General features: G+C 39.9%; 1 protein-coding gene across 8 annotated transcripts in view; it reads left to right on the top strand.

The window, feature by feature from the left end:
• Positions 1-16,742, top strand: part of RELCH (RAB11 binding and LisH domain, coiled-coil and HEAT repeat containing) — a 127,728-nt gene that overhangs the window by 44,817 nt on the left and 66,169 nt on the right. For all 8 annotated transcript variants that reach the window (XR_011379300.1, XR_011379301.1, XM_008261433.4 and 5 more), the window contains 2 exons: positions 9,189-9,264; positions 10,040-10,135. Coding sequence is in view for 6 of the 8 variants with exons in the window: in XM_008261433.4 (XP_008259655.3) it covers positions 9,189-9,264; positions 10,040-10,135 (172 nt within the window). In the remaining 2 variants the exon portion in view is untranslated. The remainder of the gene's footprint in view (positions 1-9,188; positions 9,265-10,039; positions 10,136-16,742) is intronic.

Below are 16,742 nucleotides of genomic sequence, written 5' to 3'. Positions count from 1 at the left end.
GTTTCCAGTTGCATCCCATTTGTTGCAAAAGACAGGATTTCATTCCTTTTTTTGTACCACTCTGTTTTTTTCCACTGTGTGTGTGTGTGTATATATATATATATATATATATATATATATTTATCTACTCTTTAGTTGATGGACATATGGATTGATTCCATATCTTAGCTATTGTGAATTGAGCTGCAAGAAACAAGGGAGTACAGATCACTCTTTCATATGCTGATTTCATTTCATTTGGATAAAGCCCATGAGTCAGATGACTGGGTCATATGCTAGGTCTATAATCCAATTTCTAAGGTATCTCCATACTGTTTTCCATACTGGCTGCACCAGTTAACATTCCCACCAACATTGGATTAGGGTACCTTTTTCCTCTACATCCTCACCAGAATTTGTTGTTTATTGATTTCTAGATGACAGCCATCTAACTGGGTGATCCTGAGCATTTTTTCATGTGTCTGTTGGCTGTTTGAATTTCCTCTTGAAAATGCCTATCCTTTGCCCATTTCTTAACTGGTTTATTTGCTTTGTTGTTGAGTTTCTTGAGCTCTTTAAGGATGCTAATCCTGTAACAGTTGTGTAATTTGCAAATATTTTTTCCCATTCTGTCAGTTGCCTCTTCACTTTGCTGAGGTTTCTTTTGCAATGCAGAAACTTCTCATCCTGATGTAATTCCATTTGTCAGTTTTGGCTTTGATTGTGCTTTTTTTTAAGTTGTAAGGTAGAGGTGTAATTCCATTTGTCAATTTTGGCTTTGATTGTCTGTGCTTTGTGTAAGTTGTAAGGTAGAGGTTTTGTTTCATGCTTCTGCACACAAAGACCTAGTTCACTCAGCACCATTTGTTGAAGAGACAGTCCTGGCTCCAGCGATTGATTTTAGCTCCTTTGTCAAAAGTAAGTTGATTGTAGATGTGTGGATTGATTTCTGGAGTTTATTCTGTTCCACTGGTCTACACATCTGTTTTTGTGCTAGTACTAGTATTGGTTCAATGATAACTGCCTTGCAGTATGTCTTGAAATCTGATATTGTGATACCTCTGAGTTTGTTTTTGTTGTTTAAGATTGCTTTAGCTATTAAGGTTTTCTTGTATTTTAATCTGAATTTTAACATCGTTTTTTCCAGACCTGAGAAGAATGTTCTTGGTATTCTGATTGGGATTGCATTGAATTTGTAAATTGCTTCTTGTTCTATGGACATTTTGATGATATTAATTCTTCCAATCTATGACATGAAAGATTTTTCCATTTTTTTGTGTCTTTCTTGCTTTAATGTTTTATAATTTTCATTGTAGAGATCTTTGACATCCTTGGTTAAATTTATTCCAAGGTATTTATTATTTATTTATTTATTTTTGACAGGCAGAGCTAGAAAGTGAGGGATAGAGAGAGAGAGACAGAGAGAAAGGTCTTCCTTTTTCCGTTGGTTCACCCCCGAAGTGGCTGCTATGGCCAGCATGTTGCTGCTGGCGCGCTGCGCCAATCCAAAGCCAGAAGCCAGGTGCTTCCTCCTGGTCTCCCATGCAGGTGCAGGACCCAAGGACCTGTACCATCCTCCACTGCCTTCCCAGGCCACAACAGAGAGCTGGACGGGAAGAGGAGCAACTGGGACAGAATCTGGCACCCCAACCGGGGCTAGAACCCGGGGTGTCAGCACCGCAGGCAGAGGATTAGCCTAGTGAGCCACGGTGGTGGCCAAGTATTTAATGTTTTTATAGCTATTGTAAATGGGGTTGATCTTTCTCAGTCATGACATTGTCTATATATGCAAAGGCTATTGATTTTTGTATGTTAATTTTATATCCTGCCCCTTTACCAAACTCTTTTGTGAGTTCCAATAGTCTCTTAGTGGAGTCTTTTTGTACATCTATATATAGGATCATGTCATCTGCAAATAGGGCTGGTTTGGCTTCCTTCTCTCCAGTTTCTATCCTTTTGATTTCTTTTTCTTGTCTAATGGATTTAGCTAAAACTTATAGGACTATATTGCATAACAATGATGAGAGTGGACATTCTTGTCTGATTCCAGATCTTAGTGGGAATGCTTCTAACTTTTCCCCATTCAATAAGATGCTGGCTGTGGGTTCATCATAGATTACCTTGTGTTGTGGAATGTTCCTTCCATATCCAGTTTGCTTAAGGTTTTCATCATGAAAAGGTGTTGTATTTTGTCCGATGCTTTCTCTTATCACATTGATTGATTTGTGAACGTTGAACCATCCCTGTATACCAGGGATAAATCCCACTGGGTTCAGGTGAATGATCTTTCTGCTGTGTTGTTGGATTCAGTTAGCTAGTATTTTGTTGAAGATTTTTGTGTCTATGTTCATTAGGAATATTGGTGTATAGTTCTCTTTGTTGTATCTTAAGGTAACGCAGGCGTGGCCAGCACCACGGCTCACTAGACTAATCCGTAGCGGCCACTTGGGGGTTGAACCAACGGAAAAAGGAAGACCTTTCTCTCTGTCTGTCTGTCTCTGTCTAACTCTGCCTGTCCAAAAAAAAAAGAGAAAAGAAAAGAAAAGAAAAAAAAGGTAACACAGGCTTCATAGAAGGAGTTTGAGAGGATTCCCTCTTTTACAATTTTTTTTTTTTTTTTTTTTTGGATAGCTTGAGAAGAATTGGAATTAGTTCTTCATTAAATGTCTGGTGGAATTCAGCAGTGAAGCCATCCAGTCCTGGGCTTTTCTTTGTTGTGAGGGTCTTTATTACTGATCCAGTCTCCCTCTTGATTAAATTTGTTTGTTGAGGTTTTCTGTGTCTTCATGACTCAATTTTGGTAGATTGTATGTGTCCAGGAATGTATCCATTTCTTCAAGGTTTTCCAGTTTGTAGGCATACAGCTTTTTATAGTAATTCCTGATGATTCTTTTTATTTCTGTGGTTTCTGTTTTTACATTTCCTTTTTCTTCTCTGGTTTTATTGAATTGTGTCTTCCCCCTCTTTTTTTTTTTTTTTGGTTAGTTGAGTCTATAGTGTATCAATTTTGTTTTTTAAAAATACGAGCTCTTCACTTCACTGATCTTTTGTATTGCTTTTTTGTTTCAATTTTATTTATTTCTTCTTTAATTTTAATTATTTCTTTTCTTACCAATTTTGGGTTTGGCTTGTTGTTTGTTGTTGGTTTGGTTTGTTGTTTTTCTAGGTCTTTGAGATGCGTTTATAGATCATTTATTTGTGCCTTTCCAATTTCTTTTTGGTTTTGTTTTGTTTGTTTATTTGACAGGTAGAGTTATAGACAGTGAGAGAGAGACAGAGAGAAAGGTCTTCCTTCTGTTGGTTCACCCCCCAAATGGCTGCTATGGCTGGAACTGCGCCGGTCCAAAACCAGGAGCCAGGTGCTTCCTCCCAGTCTCCCATGTGGGTGCAGGGGCAGTGAGAGAGAGAGACAGAGAAAGGTCTTCCTTTTGCCGTTGGTTCACCCTCCAATGGCCGCCGTGGCCAGCGCATCGCGCTAATCCAAAGGCAGGAGCTAGGTGCTTCTCCTGGTCTCCCATGGGGTGCAGGGCCCAAGCACTTGGGCCATCCTCTACTGCCTTCCCGGGCCACAGCAGAGAGCTGGCCTGGAAGAGGAGCAGCCGGGACTAGAACTGGCGCCCATATGGGATGCCGGCACCGCAGGCAGAGGATTAACCAAGTGAGCCACGGCGCCAACCCCTGAATTTCTTGATGTCATCAGCAACTGCTATTAAATTCTCTCTAGCACTGCTTTTGCATTATCCCATAAGTTTGGGTATGTTATATTGTCATCTTCATTCATTTCCAGCATTTTTTTTATTTCTCTTTTGACTTCTTCTGTGACCCACTTTTCACTCAGGAGCTTGTTCTTTAGTTTCCACGTGTTTGCATGTGTTCTAGAGATCTTGAATTGTTAATTTCCAGCTTCATTCCATTGTGGTCAGAGAAGATGCATGTTATGATTTCAATTTTTTTGACTTTGCTGAGACTTGCTTAGTGGCCTAGCATGTGTTCTACCCTAATGAAAGTTCCATGCATTTGTAAGAAGAATGTGTATTCTGCAACTGTGAGATGAAAAGTTCTCTAGATATCAGTTTGGTCCAGTTAGTCTACACTGTTGATTAGCTCTGTTGTTTCTTTGATGATTTTCTTTCTATTTAATTTGTCCATTTATGAAAATGAGGTGTTGAATTACCCCATTACTATTGTATTTGAGTCTATATCTCCCTTTAGATCCCATAACATTTCTTAAATAACCAGGTGCCCTGGTATTGGTGCATATATGTTTATTATAGTCACATCTTCCTATGAATTGATCCTTTAATTGTTTTTTTAAGGTTATATTTATTTATTTGAGAAGTAGAGTTATAGACAGTGAGAGGGAGAGACAAAGAGAAAGGTCTTCCATCTGCTGGTTCACTCCCCAAATAGCTGAAATGGGTGGAGCTGGGCCAATCTGGAAACAAGAGACAGGAGTTTCTTCCAGCTCCCCAACACAGTTGCAAGGGTCCAAGTACTTGGACAATCTTCCACTGTTATCCCAGGCCATAGCAGAGAGCTGGATTGGAAGAAGAGCAGCTGGGACTAGAATCCATGCCCATATGGACTGCTGGTGCCACAGGTGGAGGATTTAACCTACCATGCCACAGCACCAGCCTCAATCCTTTAATGCCCTTCTTTATCTCTTTTTAACAGTTTTTGTGTTAAAGTCTATTTTGTCTGATATTAGGATGGCTACATCTGATCTTTTTTGCTTTCTGTTAGCATGGATTATCTTTTTCCATTGCTTTACTTTAGTCTGTGTGTATCTTTGTTGGTGATGTGTGTTTCTTCTAGGCAGCAAATAGATGGGTCCTGTTTTTGTATCCATTCAGCCAATCTGTATTTTAAAAAAAAGATTTATTTATTTGAGAAGTAGAATTATAGAGGGAGGGAGCGAGAGAGGGAGAGAGAGAAAGGTGTTCCGTCCATTGGTTCATTCCCCAATTGGCTGCAATAGCCAGAGCCAGGCCCATCTGAAGCCAAGAGCCAGGAACTTCTTCCTGATCTCCCACCAGGTGAAGGGGCCCAAGCAATGGGCCAGCTTCTACTGCTTTCCCAGGCCATAGCAAAGAGCTGGATCAGAAGATGAGCAGGGCCAGCGCCACGGCTCACTAGGCTAATCCTCCGCCTGCGGCACTGACACACCAGGTTCTAGTCCAGGTCGGGGCATCGGATTCTGTCCCAGTCGCTCCTCTTCCTGTCCAGCTCTCTGCTGTGACCCAGGAGTGCAGTGGAGGATGGCCCAAGTCCTTGGGCCCTGCACCCGCATGGGAGACCAGGAGAAGCATCTGGCTCCTGGCTTTGGATCAGCGTGGTGCACCGGCCGCAGTGCACCAGCTGCAGCGGCCATTGGAGGGTGAAACAATGGTAAAGGAAGAACTTTCTCTCTGTCTCTACCTCTCTCACTGTCCACTCTGCCTGTCAAAAAATAAAAAATAAAATTAAAAAAAAAAAAAAAAAAAAGAGATGAGCAACCAGGACATGAACCAGTGTCCAAATGGATGTCAGCACTGTAGGCAGAAGCTTAGACTGCTGCACCACAGCACCAACCCCCAGTCTGTATCTTTTAATTGGAGAATTTAGCCTATTTACATTCAAGGTTACTATTGATAAGTAACAACTCGGCCCTGCCATTTTTCCATAAATATTCCTATTGTTTGCTTTGGATTTCCTCTGTACTTTTAGTGGGAAATTTTCTACCTTCACATTCTTTCATGATGATGAGCAACTTTCTGTGTTTGTGTGTAGCACATTCTTAAGCATCTTTTGTAAGCTGGATGAATGGTAATAAATTCTTTTAATTTCTGTTTGTTATGGAAGGTCTTTGTTTTACCTTCATTCATAAATGAGAGTTTTTCAGGGTACACTATTCAGGGTTGACAATTTTTTTCTCTTAAGACTTGGAATATATCTTGCCAACCTCTTCTAGTCTCTAAGGTTTCTGATGAGAAGTCAGCTGTGGGTCTACTTGGAACTCCTCTGAAAGTAATCTAGTATTTCTTTCATGCACATTTAAGAATCTTTTCTTTATGTTTTACTGTGGAAAGTTTGGCTACAATGTGTTGTGGTGAATGTTTTTTTGTTTTGTTTTGTTTGTTTGTTTGTTTGTTTTGACAGGCAGAGTGGACAGTGAGAGAGAGAGACAGAGAGAAAGGTCTTCCTTTTGCTGTTGGTTCACCCTCCAATGGCCACAGTGGCCAGAGCGCTGCGGCTGGCGCACCACGCTGATACGAAGGCAGGAGCCAGGTGCTTCTCCTGGTCTCCCATGGGGTGCAGGGCCCACGCACTTACTTGGGCCATCCTCCACTGCACTCCCGGGCCATAGCAAAGAGCTGTCCTGGAAGGGGGGCAACCAGGACAGAATCCGGCGCCCCCACCGGGACTAGAACCCGGTGTGCCGGCACCGCTAGGTGGAGGATTAGCCTATTGAGCCGTAGCGCCAGCCTGTGGTGAATGTTTTTTTAGTTGTGTCTATAATGATTCTATGTTCCTCACATACTAGGATGTCCCTTTGTTCAAAATGAGGAAGTTTTCTGTAATTATTTCACTGAATATGCCTTCTCATCAATTCTGTTTCAGCACCTTCAGGAACTCCTAAGACATGTATGTTGTGTCATTTGATAGTATCCCATAAATCTCTAACCATGTTTTTTAATTTTTCTACTTTTTTTTTGTCTGAAAAATTTCCAAAGATTTGTATTCTAGCTTCAATATTCTTTATTCTGCCTCACCAGATCTGTTGTTAAGGCTCTCCACTGTATTTTTTATTTGACATTGATTTCTTCATTTCTAATATTTCATTTTGATTTCTCTTCAAAATCTCAATTTTATATGAGTATTTTTCATTCATGTCATGTATGGATTTCTTTATTTCATGAATTTGCTTCTCATTGCTTCTGAGGAATCTTATGATTGATCTTTTGAATTCCATTTCTGGCATTTCATCAGTCTCTTCATCTTCACATTCTAATGTTAAGTGTTGTGTTCTTTGGTGGGGACGAGGGGTCATGTTGTCTTCCTTATTCCTGTTGCTTGAATTTCTGCATTTATTTTAAGGTATTTGTAGAGATATTTGTTGTTGTTGTTGTTGTTGTTTCCTCTGATGGCTATTATCTTTGAACTGTGTCTCTGTGGCTTAGTGGAGTGTCTGCTTTTTCACTGAATACCCAGAAGTTTGTGCTGGGTCTGTGGCCAGGGAGCTCTGGTCAGTGCTTCAGGGTAGGGTGGGTATCCAGGGTGACACCCAAGTTTAGCGTGGTAAGTCTCTTCTTGTTGACAGAAATGGGGGTTTGAACCTGTGTTTTGGCATTTTCACACCCTTACCTCCTCCATTCCAAGGTAATCCATGCCCACTGTTAGTCCCCAGTGGGTGCAATACTCAACCACGCTTCCGCATGAACTACACAAAGGATCTGAGCTGTCCTCAGTGTGAGCATGGATCCCACTGCAATGACCAACAACAGGCAGTCAGAGAGCACTGAGTATGTGGAGCTGCACACAGTGATTGCCCAGAGACCCAGCTAAACCCTGTATCCTCTCATGCAGTCACAGAATTCCCACAGTCTCAGCACACAGGACTCCCACAGTCATGTGGTACAGAGGAATCACTCTGCCTCACTAGCCTGTCTCACCCACGGAGAGGCTGAGGTGTTCCCAGAGCCAGCTTCCTGTGGGTGCTCTGCCTAGGCTATTTAAGCCTTACAGCCTGTGGTATGTTGAGAGACTGGAGACACCTCACATTCCTATGTGGCTGCCCAGCCCCTTGTCAATCCTCCCTCCCAGATTCAAAGTCAGTGAGGAACACTGATTTTTCCCTCTTAAAATCCCTGGATCACACGTGTGCAGAAGAGCTGCCTGCCACAATGCTACTCATGTCAGAGCCGTGCCTCTCTCTGCTGGTTGCTGGGGGCATACAGGAGTCTCTGCAGTTGGTTTCAATGTTGGAATGGTCAACCCATTATGCCACAATGCCAGCTCCTGATTACTTTTTTTTTAAGCTTTCTCAGGGGCCAGTCCTGTGACGTAGAGGGCAAAGCTGCTGCCTCTGGTGCCAGTATGCCATATGGGTGCTGGTTTGATTGCCGACTGCTCCTCTTCCAATCAAGCTCCCTGCCAATGTGCCTAAGAAAGCAGCAGAAGATGGCCCAAGATCTTGGGCCTTTGTACCCAAGTGGGAGACCCAAAAGAAGCTTCTGGCTCCTGGTTTTAGAATGGCACAACCCTTGACATTGTGGCCATTTGTAGAGTAAACCAGCAGATGTCAGGTCTCTCTCTCACTCTGCCTTTCAAATAAATAAATAATCTTTGAAAAAAAGAAAAACAGATTTCTTTAAAATACACCATAGGAGCAGGCGTTTTGTGCAGCAGTTAAGTCACTGCCTAGGAAGCATGCATCCCATATCAGAGTACCTGTTTCAGTCCCAGCTACTCTGCTTCCAGGCTGTCTTCCTGCTAATGTGCACACTGGGAGGCATCAGATGATGGCTCAAGTACTTGTGTCCCTCACACCCACATTGGAGACCCAGATGCAGTTCTAGGTTCCTGGTTTCAGTCTTACATGACCCTGGCTGTTACAGACATTTGAGGGTTGGCAGGGAGAAGGGGTGAGCCAGCAGATGGAAGAGCTCTCACTCTGCCTTTTAAATAAAAAAAAATCAGTAAATTTAAAATTATGCCATGTATGTTGAGTGAACCTCTTTGTTTATTTTGAAATCTTACATCTTTTATGTGAATTTCTAACATTGAGGTTTATCATGTATCATTACATATATCTATAAAACTTTTATTTCCTCTGAGTAATGTACCAGGTCAACCTCTGTATTCACTTTACTTTCATTTCCCTTTCTAGGACCATGGAGAATTGGGGATAGGGAAAAATCTTTATTTTGAATTTCGCAATAGTCTTTTACTCACTATACCACTTTAGATTGGAGCTACTAACATGTAAGAGCCATTCATTCACATGCTATGAATCTACTTCAAAATCAATAGTTGTTGATTTTTTTTTTTTTTCTGTATAATTCTCAAGTGAAGTGTTCTTCATGTCACTAGTGGCAAAGAAGTCTAGTTAACATTTGAGGGGTAAGCTTAATGCAGGAATGGGAATTTTAATAGGAAATATACTTTCTCCTTAATGTAAGTGATAATTCTTTGTTATTGTCTCTGTTTCGTTCTCTATTTTCTTCCAGGAAATTGTCTCCTGCTTTCCACCAAGCACTACTCTCTTTTTGTCGAATGTCAGCAGATAGTCGTTTAGGATCAGAGGTAAATTACACCAGATGTTCTTCCAGCTTTCTTAAGACATTCTACTATGTTTCTTAGTATTTCATTCAAAAACATCTCTAATAAGATTATTTTTGCAATATAAATATATTCTTTAAGATAATATTCTAAGAAATAGTTGCTAAAATTTTAGCCTTTAATAAAAGATAGTTAATGATTTCTCTTCTTTGGATCAAAGCTTTGTTCATTCATCTTAAAATGACCTTTTATAATATATTTTAATATATTATGTACTATGACAGCCCTTGAGAATAATTCAAAGAACAAGCAATGAGACTGCTCCAGTCATGTGAAGTCCCTACTTATTCTTATAACTGAACTTTATTAGAGACCTCACTCTGATTTTTTTTTTTCCACAGGCAGAGTTAGACAGTGAGAGAGAGAGACAGAGAGAAAGGTCTTCCTTTCTGTTGGTTCACCCCCCAAATGGCCGCTACGGCCGGCTCACTGCCGAAGCCAGGAACCAGGTGCTCCCTCCTGGTCTCCCATGTGGGCCATCCTCCACTGCCTTCCCTGGACACAGCAGAGAGCTGGACTGGAAGAGGAGCAACCGGGACAGAATCCAGCACCCCAATGGGGACTAGAACCTGGGGTGCCGGCGCTGCAGGCGGAGGATTAGCCAAGTGAGCCGTGGCATCGGCCATCACTCTGATTTTTTACTAGTATTTAGAATCTGTTTCTGGCCCACAGAAATTTTGATACTCTGTTTTCGTTGCTGTTAAAAGTTGTATCATTTATTAATTCTTTGGTTTTCTAGGTGTCTCGGATTGCAGACAGTGAAAAAAGTGTTATGTTAATGCTGGGTCGCTGCCTGCCACACATTGTTCCTAATGTGCTATTGGCAAAGAGAGAGGTAAGGCATATAAAAGCCCTTTCATCCCAATAATCCCATCATGTTGTCCATTTTTGGTCATTTTGAAGTTTAGTGTTATATTTTTATTTTGTTAAAGTCTATTACTTGCAATCATATTCTTACTTTTGTGCATGCATCTCTGCTCCTAGAGAATGGTTTTACACCTCTGTCAGGTGAGTTCAGTAAAACTGCATGGTATTCAAGTTTTTTCAATTTTGCTTAAAGCATTCTTAGCTTTTGCAGCACTAATTATTACTGTAGGTCCATTTTTTTTGTGCCTTGAACACTATACGTCTTTTATATTAATCAGTTAACTGATTTATTTTTCCCTCTCCTCTTGGTATGATATAGTTGTATCCACAGAAATGGGCTGTGTTAGTATTTAAAATTAACAGGGACTAATAATGTCACACTTTTCCCAATTTTATTTCTAGTTGCCTATCATGAAAGTTAGTTGTGTTGTGTTTGGCAATAAATTACACTTAAAATGATATGATAGTCATAATATTGACTATAATACTTTTTTTAGTACTTATTTTATACTTAACTTTTTGTTGACAGATGCTTTAAATATCCAAAATACAGTTGGTTGCAAATGCATTTTAGTCTTTATTGCCTATGCTATAATCCATACATACTATAAGAAGCTATCTTTAAACTTACATTTACAAATTATTATTAGATATGGTTCTGTTGATACCATTAAAGATTAATGAAGAACTCTATAGTCTCACTTAAATGGTGAGTGATTTATTTCCACCCCTGTTTACAAATGTTTTTATAAAAAAGGATTAGCATATTTTAGAATGTATCATAAAAATTTCCAATGATACCTTAGTATTTATTACTGATTTTACTCTTATTTCATGGGACCTACAGTATGATAGGTACATAATGCATTGGCAAGACCTATTTAAAGCTTATCTTTAATTATCTGTTTAGCATAAGAAATTTGTACTGATCCTCAAGAAATCATATGAAGAGCTTTAAAATTTGTATTCATGTAGGTATTTTTAATAAAAAAGATTTTAAAAGACTATTTCCTTACTCTTGATTTTATTTTTACCTAATTATTTTTAAGTACTCATAAGACTAATAAATATGGAAAGTTTTCTCTCTTGAAGGATCAGTGTCCAATTTCAGATTGTTTTGCAGTTCTGCCTGGCAGAATGGTGTTTGAGCTTCTTTTCCTTTCTCAGCTTATGTATAATCCATATAATGCATTAATGTTTGCATCCCTATTACTATGTTATCTTAATGTAATCTTTAAAATATTGCATAAACTTAATTATGAGATGCATTTTTAGCCTTTTTTATTTTAATTTTTCATGTTATCATAAAAGACTCTTCCACTAAAATTTGATTATACTGCATGAGGTATTTATAAATTTGCATCATTGGTAATCAGATACATTATATATATAGATATATATATACTCATATACACATACATATAATTTGTGGTATGTTTACTTTTCTGGCTGATTTTAAATATTTTATATTTCAAAATTTATATGTTTTGTTCTATTTTATCAGAAAATTGACTATAATAAAACAACATTGTGTTCCCGCAGCATTAAACTGATTAATAATGAAATATATCCCAGTTTGGTTTAAAATCAATTCTGGGCATAAATGAACAAAACATGTTTCATTATATCCCCTGATATCAATTTACTTTTTTAGTATTTCATTCCAGCTCCTTAAATGTGTATATTTCAAAGGCTCTTGTGATTCAAGGATTAATATTTTGACTTTCTTATTCCTTATGTTTTGTATAAATTCTTCTGTTAGCTTATGCCTTTTTATTGGTATGTAAATATAGTTAACATATTCTTAACCAAACTGACTGATCATAGTAACATCCTAGTTGATTAAATAAAACATCAGAAACAGGGTTTTAGATTTTTTTCATTCAGTGCATCAACATAAGATTTTTAAAATATAAAAGGATTTACAATGAAAATTTTTTCCATCCTTAAGCCATTGCCGCACTAGCCATCATGTCCTTTTTTTTTATTTTAAGATTTATTTATTTGAAAGGCAGAATTATAGAGAGTCAGTTAGAGAGAGATTTACTCCCTATGGCTGCAACAGCCAGAGCTGCACCGATCTGAAGCCAGGAGCCAGGAGCTTCTTCCTGGTCTCCCATGTGGATTCAGGGGCCAAAGGACTTGGGCCATCTTCTACTGCTTTCCCAGGCCATAGCAGAGAGCTGGATTAGAAGTGGAACAGCTGGGACTCGAACCAGCACCCATATGGGATACTAGCACTGCAGGTAGCAGGTTTACATGCCACGCCACAGTTCTGGCCCCCCATCAAGTTCCTTTACTAGTCTTTATTTCCTCAAGGTCTTTGACCCTATTTGAATTGGATTGTATGTCTTTATCTTTTTGAGTTGTAAGAATTCTTAATGTATTCCAGATATTAAAACTTTATTTCATATATGTTCCATAAATGATTTTCTTCTATCCTGTAGTTTGTGTTTTTACATTCTTGATAAGGTCCTTTGATGGGAAAATGTTTTTTTAGTTTTAGAAAATCTGATTTCTGTGTTTTCTTTTTTTGCTTCCACTTTTGGTATCAACTCTTAAGAATCCATTGCCAAATCCAAGATTAAGAATGTTTACCCTTATGTTTTCTTCTAATAGTTTGATAGCTCTAACTCCTATGTTTAGGTCAGTGATCCATTTTGAGTTAATTTTTAAGTAGGAGTGATAAAGTGTCAAATGTTTTCTTTTCATGTAGCTAGCCAATTGTACTGACAACATTTTTCAAGAGAAAAATTTTCCCCGTTGAATGGCCTTGCCACTTTTTGTTGAAAATCAATTGGCTATAAATTGTTTTGGATTTATTTCTGGACTCTCAATTCTGTCCACTGGCTGTCTATATCTCTCTTATGCCAGTAACACAATGTTTTGATTACTGCATGTTGTAGAAAGGCTTGAAGTGGAGAATTATGAGTCGAAATCAACTTCATTTTTTCTTTTTCAGTATTGTTTGGCTCTTCAGAGACCCTTGTATTTCAATATGAATTTGATGCTTAGCTTTCCATTTCTGCAAAATAGATCCTTGGAATTTTGATTAGATTATATTGAAGGTATCACTTGAGGAGTTTTTAAGGAGTTTTCTCTTCCACTCCCATTAAGTCTTCTACTTCATGGATATGTAATGTCTTTCAGTTTCTTTAGGTCTTCATTTCTCTCAGCAGTGTTTTGTAGTTTTGAACATACAGGAATTTCACTTCTTGACTAAATTTATTTCCGTGTATTTTATTTTTTTTTTGATGATACTATGGATGAAATTGTCTTTTTAATTTTCTTTTTTCAGATTATCCATTGTTTTATAGAAACAGAATTGATATTTATGTGCTGATGTTGTACCTTACAACTTTACTGAATTTCTTGGGCCTACTTGCTCTTTTCTCATGAATTTAGCAGAATTTCCGAAGTAGAAAATCATATAATCTGCAAATATAAGATAGTTTTGCTTTTTCTTTTCTAACCTGGATAGCTTTTTTGCCTCTTAATTGCCTTCCATAGAACTACTAGTATATAGTTGAAGAGAAGTTTTAGGATAGGAGATATCCTTTTCTTTTTCTTTTTCTTTTTTTTTTTTTAAGATTTATTATATATTTGAAAGTCAGTTACAGAGAGGGAGAGACAGAAAGAGAGAGGTCTTCCATCTGCTGGTTCACTCCCCAGATGGCTGCAGTGGCCTGGCCTGGGCCAGACTAAGCCAGAAGCCAGGAGCTTCATCGTGGTCTCCCATGTGGGTGCAGGAGTCCAACAATTTGGGCCATCCTCTGCTGCTTTCCCAGGTACATTAACAGGGAGCTTGATTGGAAGTGGAGCAGCTGGAATTCAAACTGGTGCCCATATGGGATGCCAGCCTGCAGGCAGTGGCCTTTCCTGCTTCACCACAGTGCCTCCAAAAGATACTGTTTTCTTGTTTCTGATCTTGAAGGAAAGTGTTCAGTCTTTCCCACTGAGTATGTGAGCTGTAGGATTTTTATAAAAGCCCTTTAATACAGTTCACTGAGTGTTTGTATCATGAGAAGGCATTGAATTTTCTCTATTGAGCTGATAATGTAATTTTTCCTCTTCAGTCTATTAATATGATATTTTACATTCCTTGATATTTATGTTAAACCTTTCTTGCATTGCTGCAAATCATCATTTATAATCCTTTCACAATATTTTGGATTTGGAGATAGTGTTTTGTGTTGAACATTTTTATGTCTCTATTCATAAAGGATATTGGCCTCTAATTATATTGTGATATGTTTGGTATCAGGCTAAGACTGGCTTCATAAAATATATAGGAACTGTTGTTCTCTATTCCATTTGTTTTTCAGTTTGAATAAAATTGGTGTTAATTCTTCTTTAAATGTTTCTTCTTTGTGTGTGTGTGTGTGTGTGTGTGTGTGTGTTTAAGAATTCACTTGTGAAACCATCTGGTCCTGAAAGTTTTTTGACTGGGAAATCTTTGATACTGATCCAATCTCTTTACTGCTTCATTTCTTTCACTTAACATTTAATCATTCACTTTGTTTTAGAAATCTTTTTCTGCTTTTCTAGCATGAATACACACTAATTACCTAAAGATATTTCTTTTTCATTAGAAGTCACTTGTTTTCCTTATAAATTGAAAGAAGAATATAAATGTCAAAAGTTTTTTTTCTTCATGTTAACACAGAATTCCATGGATAACTCAGGAATTGAGGAGTAGAAAGATCCTTCAAATAAAACTACCTGCGCCGCGGCTCACTAGGCTAATCCTCCACCTTGCGGCGCCGGCACACCGGGTTCTAGTCCCGGTCGGGGCGCCGGATTCTGTCCCGGTTGCCCCTCTTCCAGGCCAGCCCTCTGCTGTGGCCAGGGAGTGCAGTGGAGGATGGCCCAGGTGCTTGGGCCCTGCACCCCATGGGAGACCAGGAAAAGCACCTGGCTCCTGGCTCCTGGCTCCTGGCTCCTGCCATTGGATCAGCGCGGTGCGCCGGCCGCAGCGCGCCAGCCGCGGCGGCCATTGGAGGGTGAACCAACGGCAAAGGAAGACCTTTCTCTCTGTCTCTCTCTTTCACTGTCCACTCTGCCTGTCAAAAAAAAAAAAAAAAAAAAAAAGAATTACAAAATTAAAATAAGCCAAAGCAAATGTTTTTGACTTGAATAAGGTATAAAATACTAATTCTTTTCAATAAATGAATTCTAAAAGTCTTAGAAGTTCTGTAATAGAATTACTACACTGATTTCCTCTCTAAAGGGTCATAGGTAATCAGTTTTAGATTTCATTCAGTACACATTATTAAATGCTATCCAGGTTGCCAAAAGATTTTTTTTTAAGATTTATTTATTTATTTGAAAGTCAGAGTTACACAGAGAGAGGCAGAGAGAGAGAGAGAGAGAGAGGTGTCTTCCATCCTCTGGTTCACTCCCCATTAGGCCACGACGGCCAGAGCTGCACTGATCTGAAGCCAGGAGCTTTTTCCAGGCCTCCCGCACGAGTGCAGGGGCCCAAGAACTTGAGTCATCTTCTACTGCTTTCCCAGGCCATAGCAGAGAGCTGGATTGGAAATGGAGCAGCTGGGACACGAACCAGCGCCCATATGGGATGCCAGCATGCGGCGGCATTACCCGCTACACTGCAGCGCCTGCCCCCCCAAGACTTTTTTAAACGCTATCACCTTATATGCTAAAATAATTTTAGCCACCATTTTTAAAAAGATTTATTTGTTTATTTATTTGCAAAAGCAAAAATAACAGAGAGAGGTATCTTTTATTTGCTCCCCATATGGCCACAGCAACCAAGATGGTGCCGGCTAATGTCAGGAGCCAGGAACTCAATCTGCATCTGATGGTTCTTGGGTCATCATCTTCTGCCTTTGTAGGTGCATTAGCAGAAAACTGGATTGGAGGCTGGCGCCGCGGCTCATTAGGCTAATCCTCCGCCTTTCGGCGCCGGCACAGCGGGTTCTAGTCCCGGTCGGGGCGCCGGATTCTGTCCCGGCTGCCCCTCTTCCAGGGCAGCTCTCTGCTGTGGCCAGGGACTGCAGTGGAGGATGGCCCAAGTGCTTAGGCCCTGCACCCCATGGGAGACCAGGAAAAGCACCTGGCTCCTGGCTTCGGATCAGTGAGGTGCGCCGGCCGCGGTGGCCACTGGAGGGTGAACCAACGGCAAAAGGAAGACCTTTCTCTCTGTCTCTCTCTCTCTCACTGTCCACTCTGACTGTCGAGAGAGAGAGAGAGAGAGAGAGAGAGAGAGAGAGAGAAAGAAAGAAAGAGAGAGAAAGAAAACTGGATTGGAAGTGGAGCAGCTGAGACTCCAGCTGGCCATCCAATACAGATTGCTGGCATCACAAGCAGTGACTTAACCCATCACCCCACAATGCTAGCCCAGCCACTAGTTTTCTTATTTATTTATTTATTTATTTAGACAGGCAGAGTGGACAGTGAGAGAGAGCGAGACAGAGAGAAAGGTCTTCCTTTGCCATTGGTTCACCCTCCAATGGCCACCGCGGCCGGCGCGCTGCGGCCAGCGCACCACGCTGATCTGATGGCAGGAGCCAGGTGCTTCTCCTGGTCTCCCATGGGGTGCAGGGCCCAAGGAC

The sequence above is a fragment of the Oryctolagus cuniculus genome, chromosome 10, assembly GCF_964237555.1.
Source record: "Oryctolagus cuniculus chromosome 10, mOryCun1.1, whole genome shotgun sequence".
NCBI lineage: Eukaryota > Metazoa > Chordata > Mammalia > Lagomorpha > Leporidae > Oryctolagus > Oryctolagus cuniculus.
Note: the sequence above shows the minus strand (reverse complement) of the source record. Positions and strands in the feature narration are given on the sequence as shown.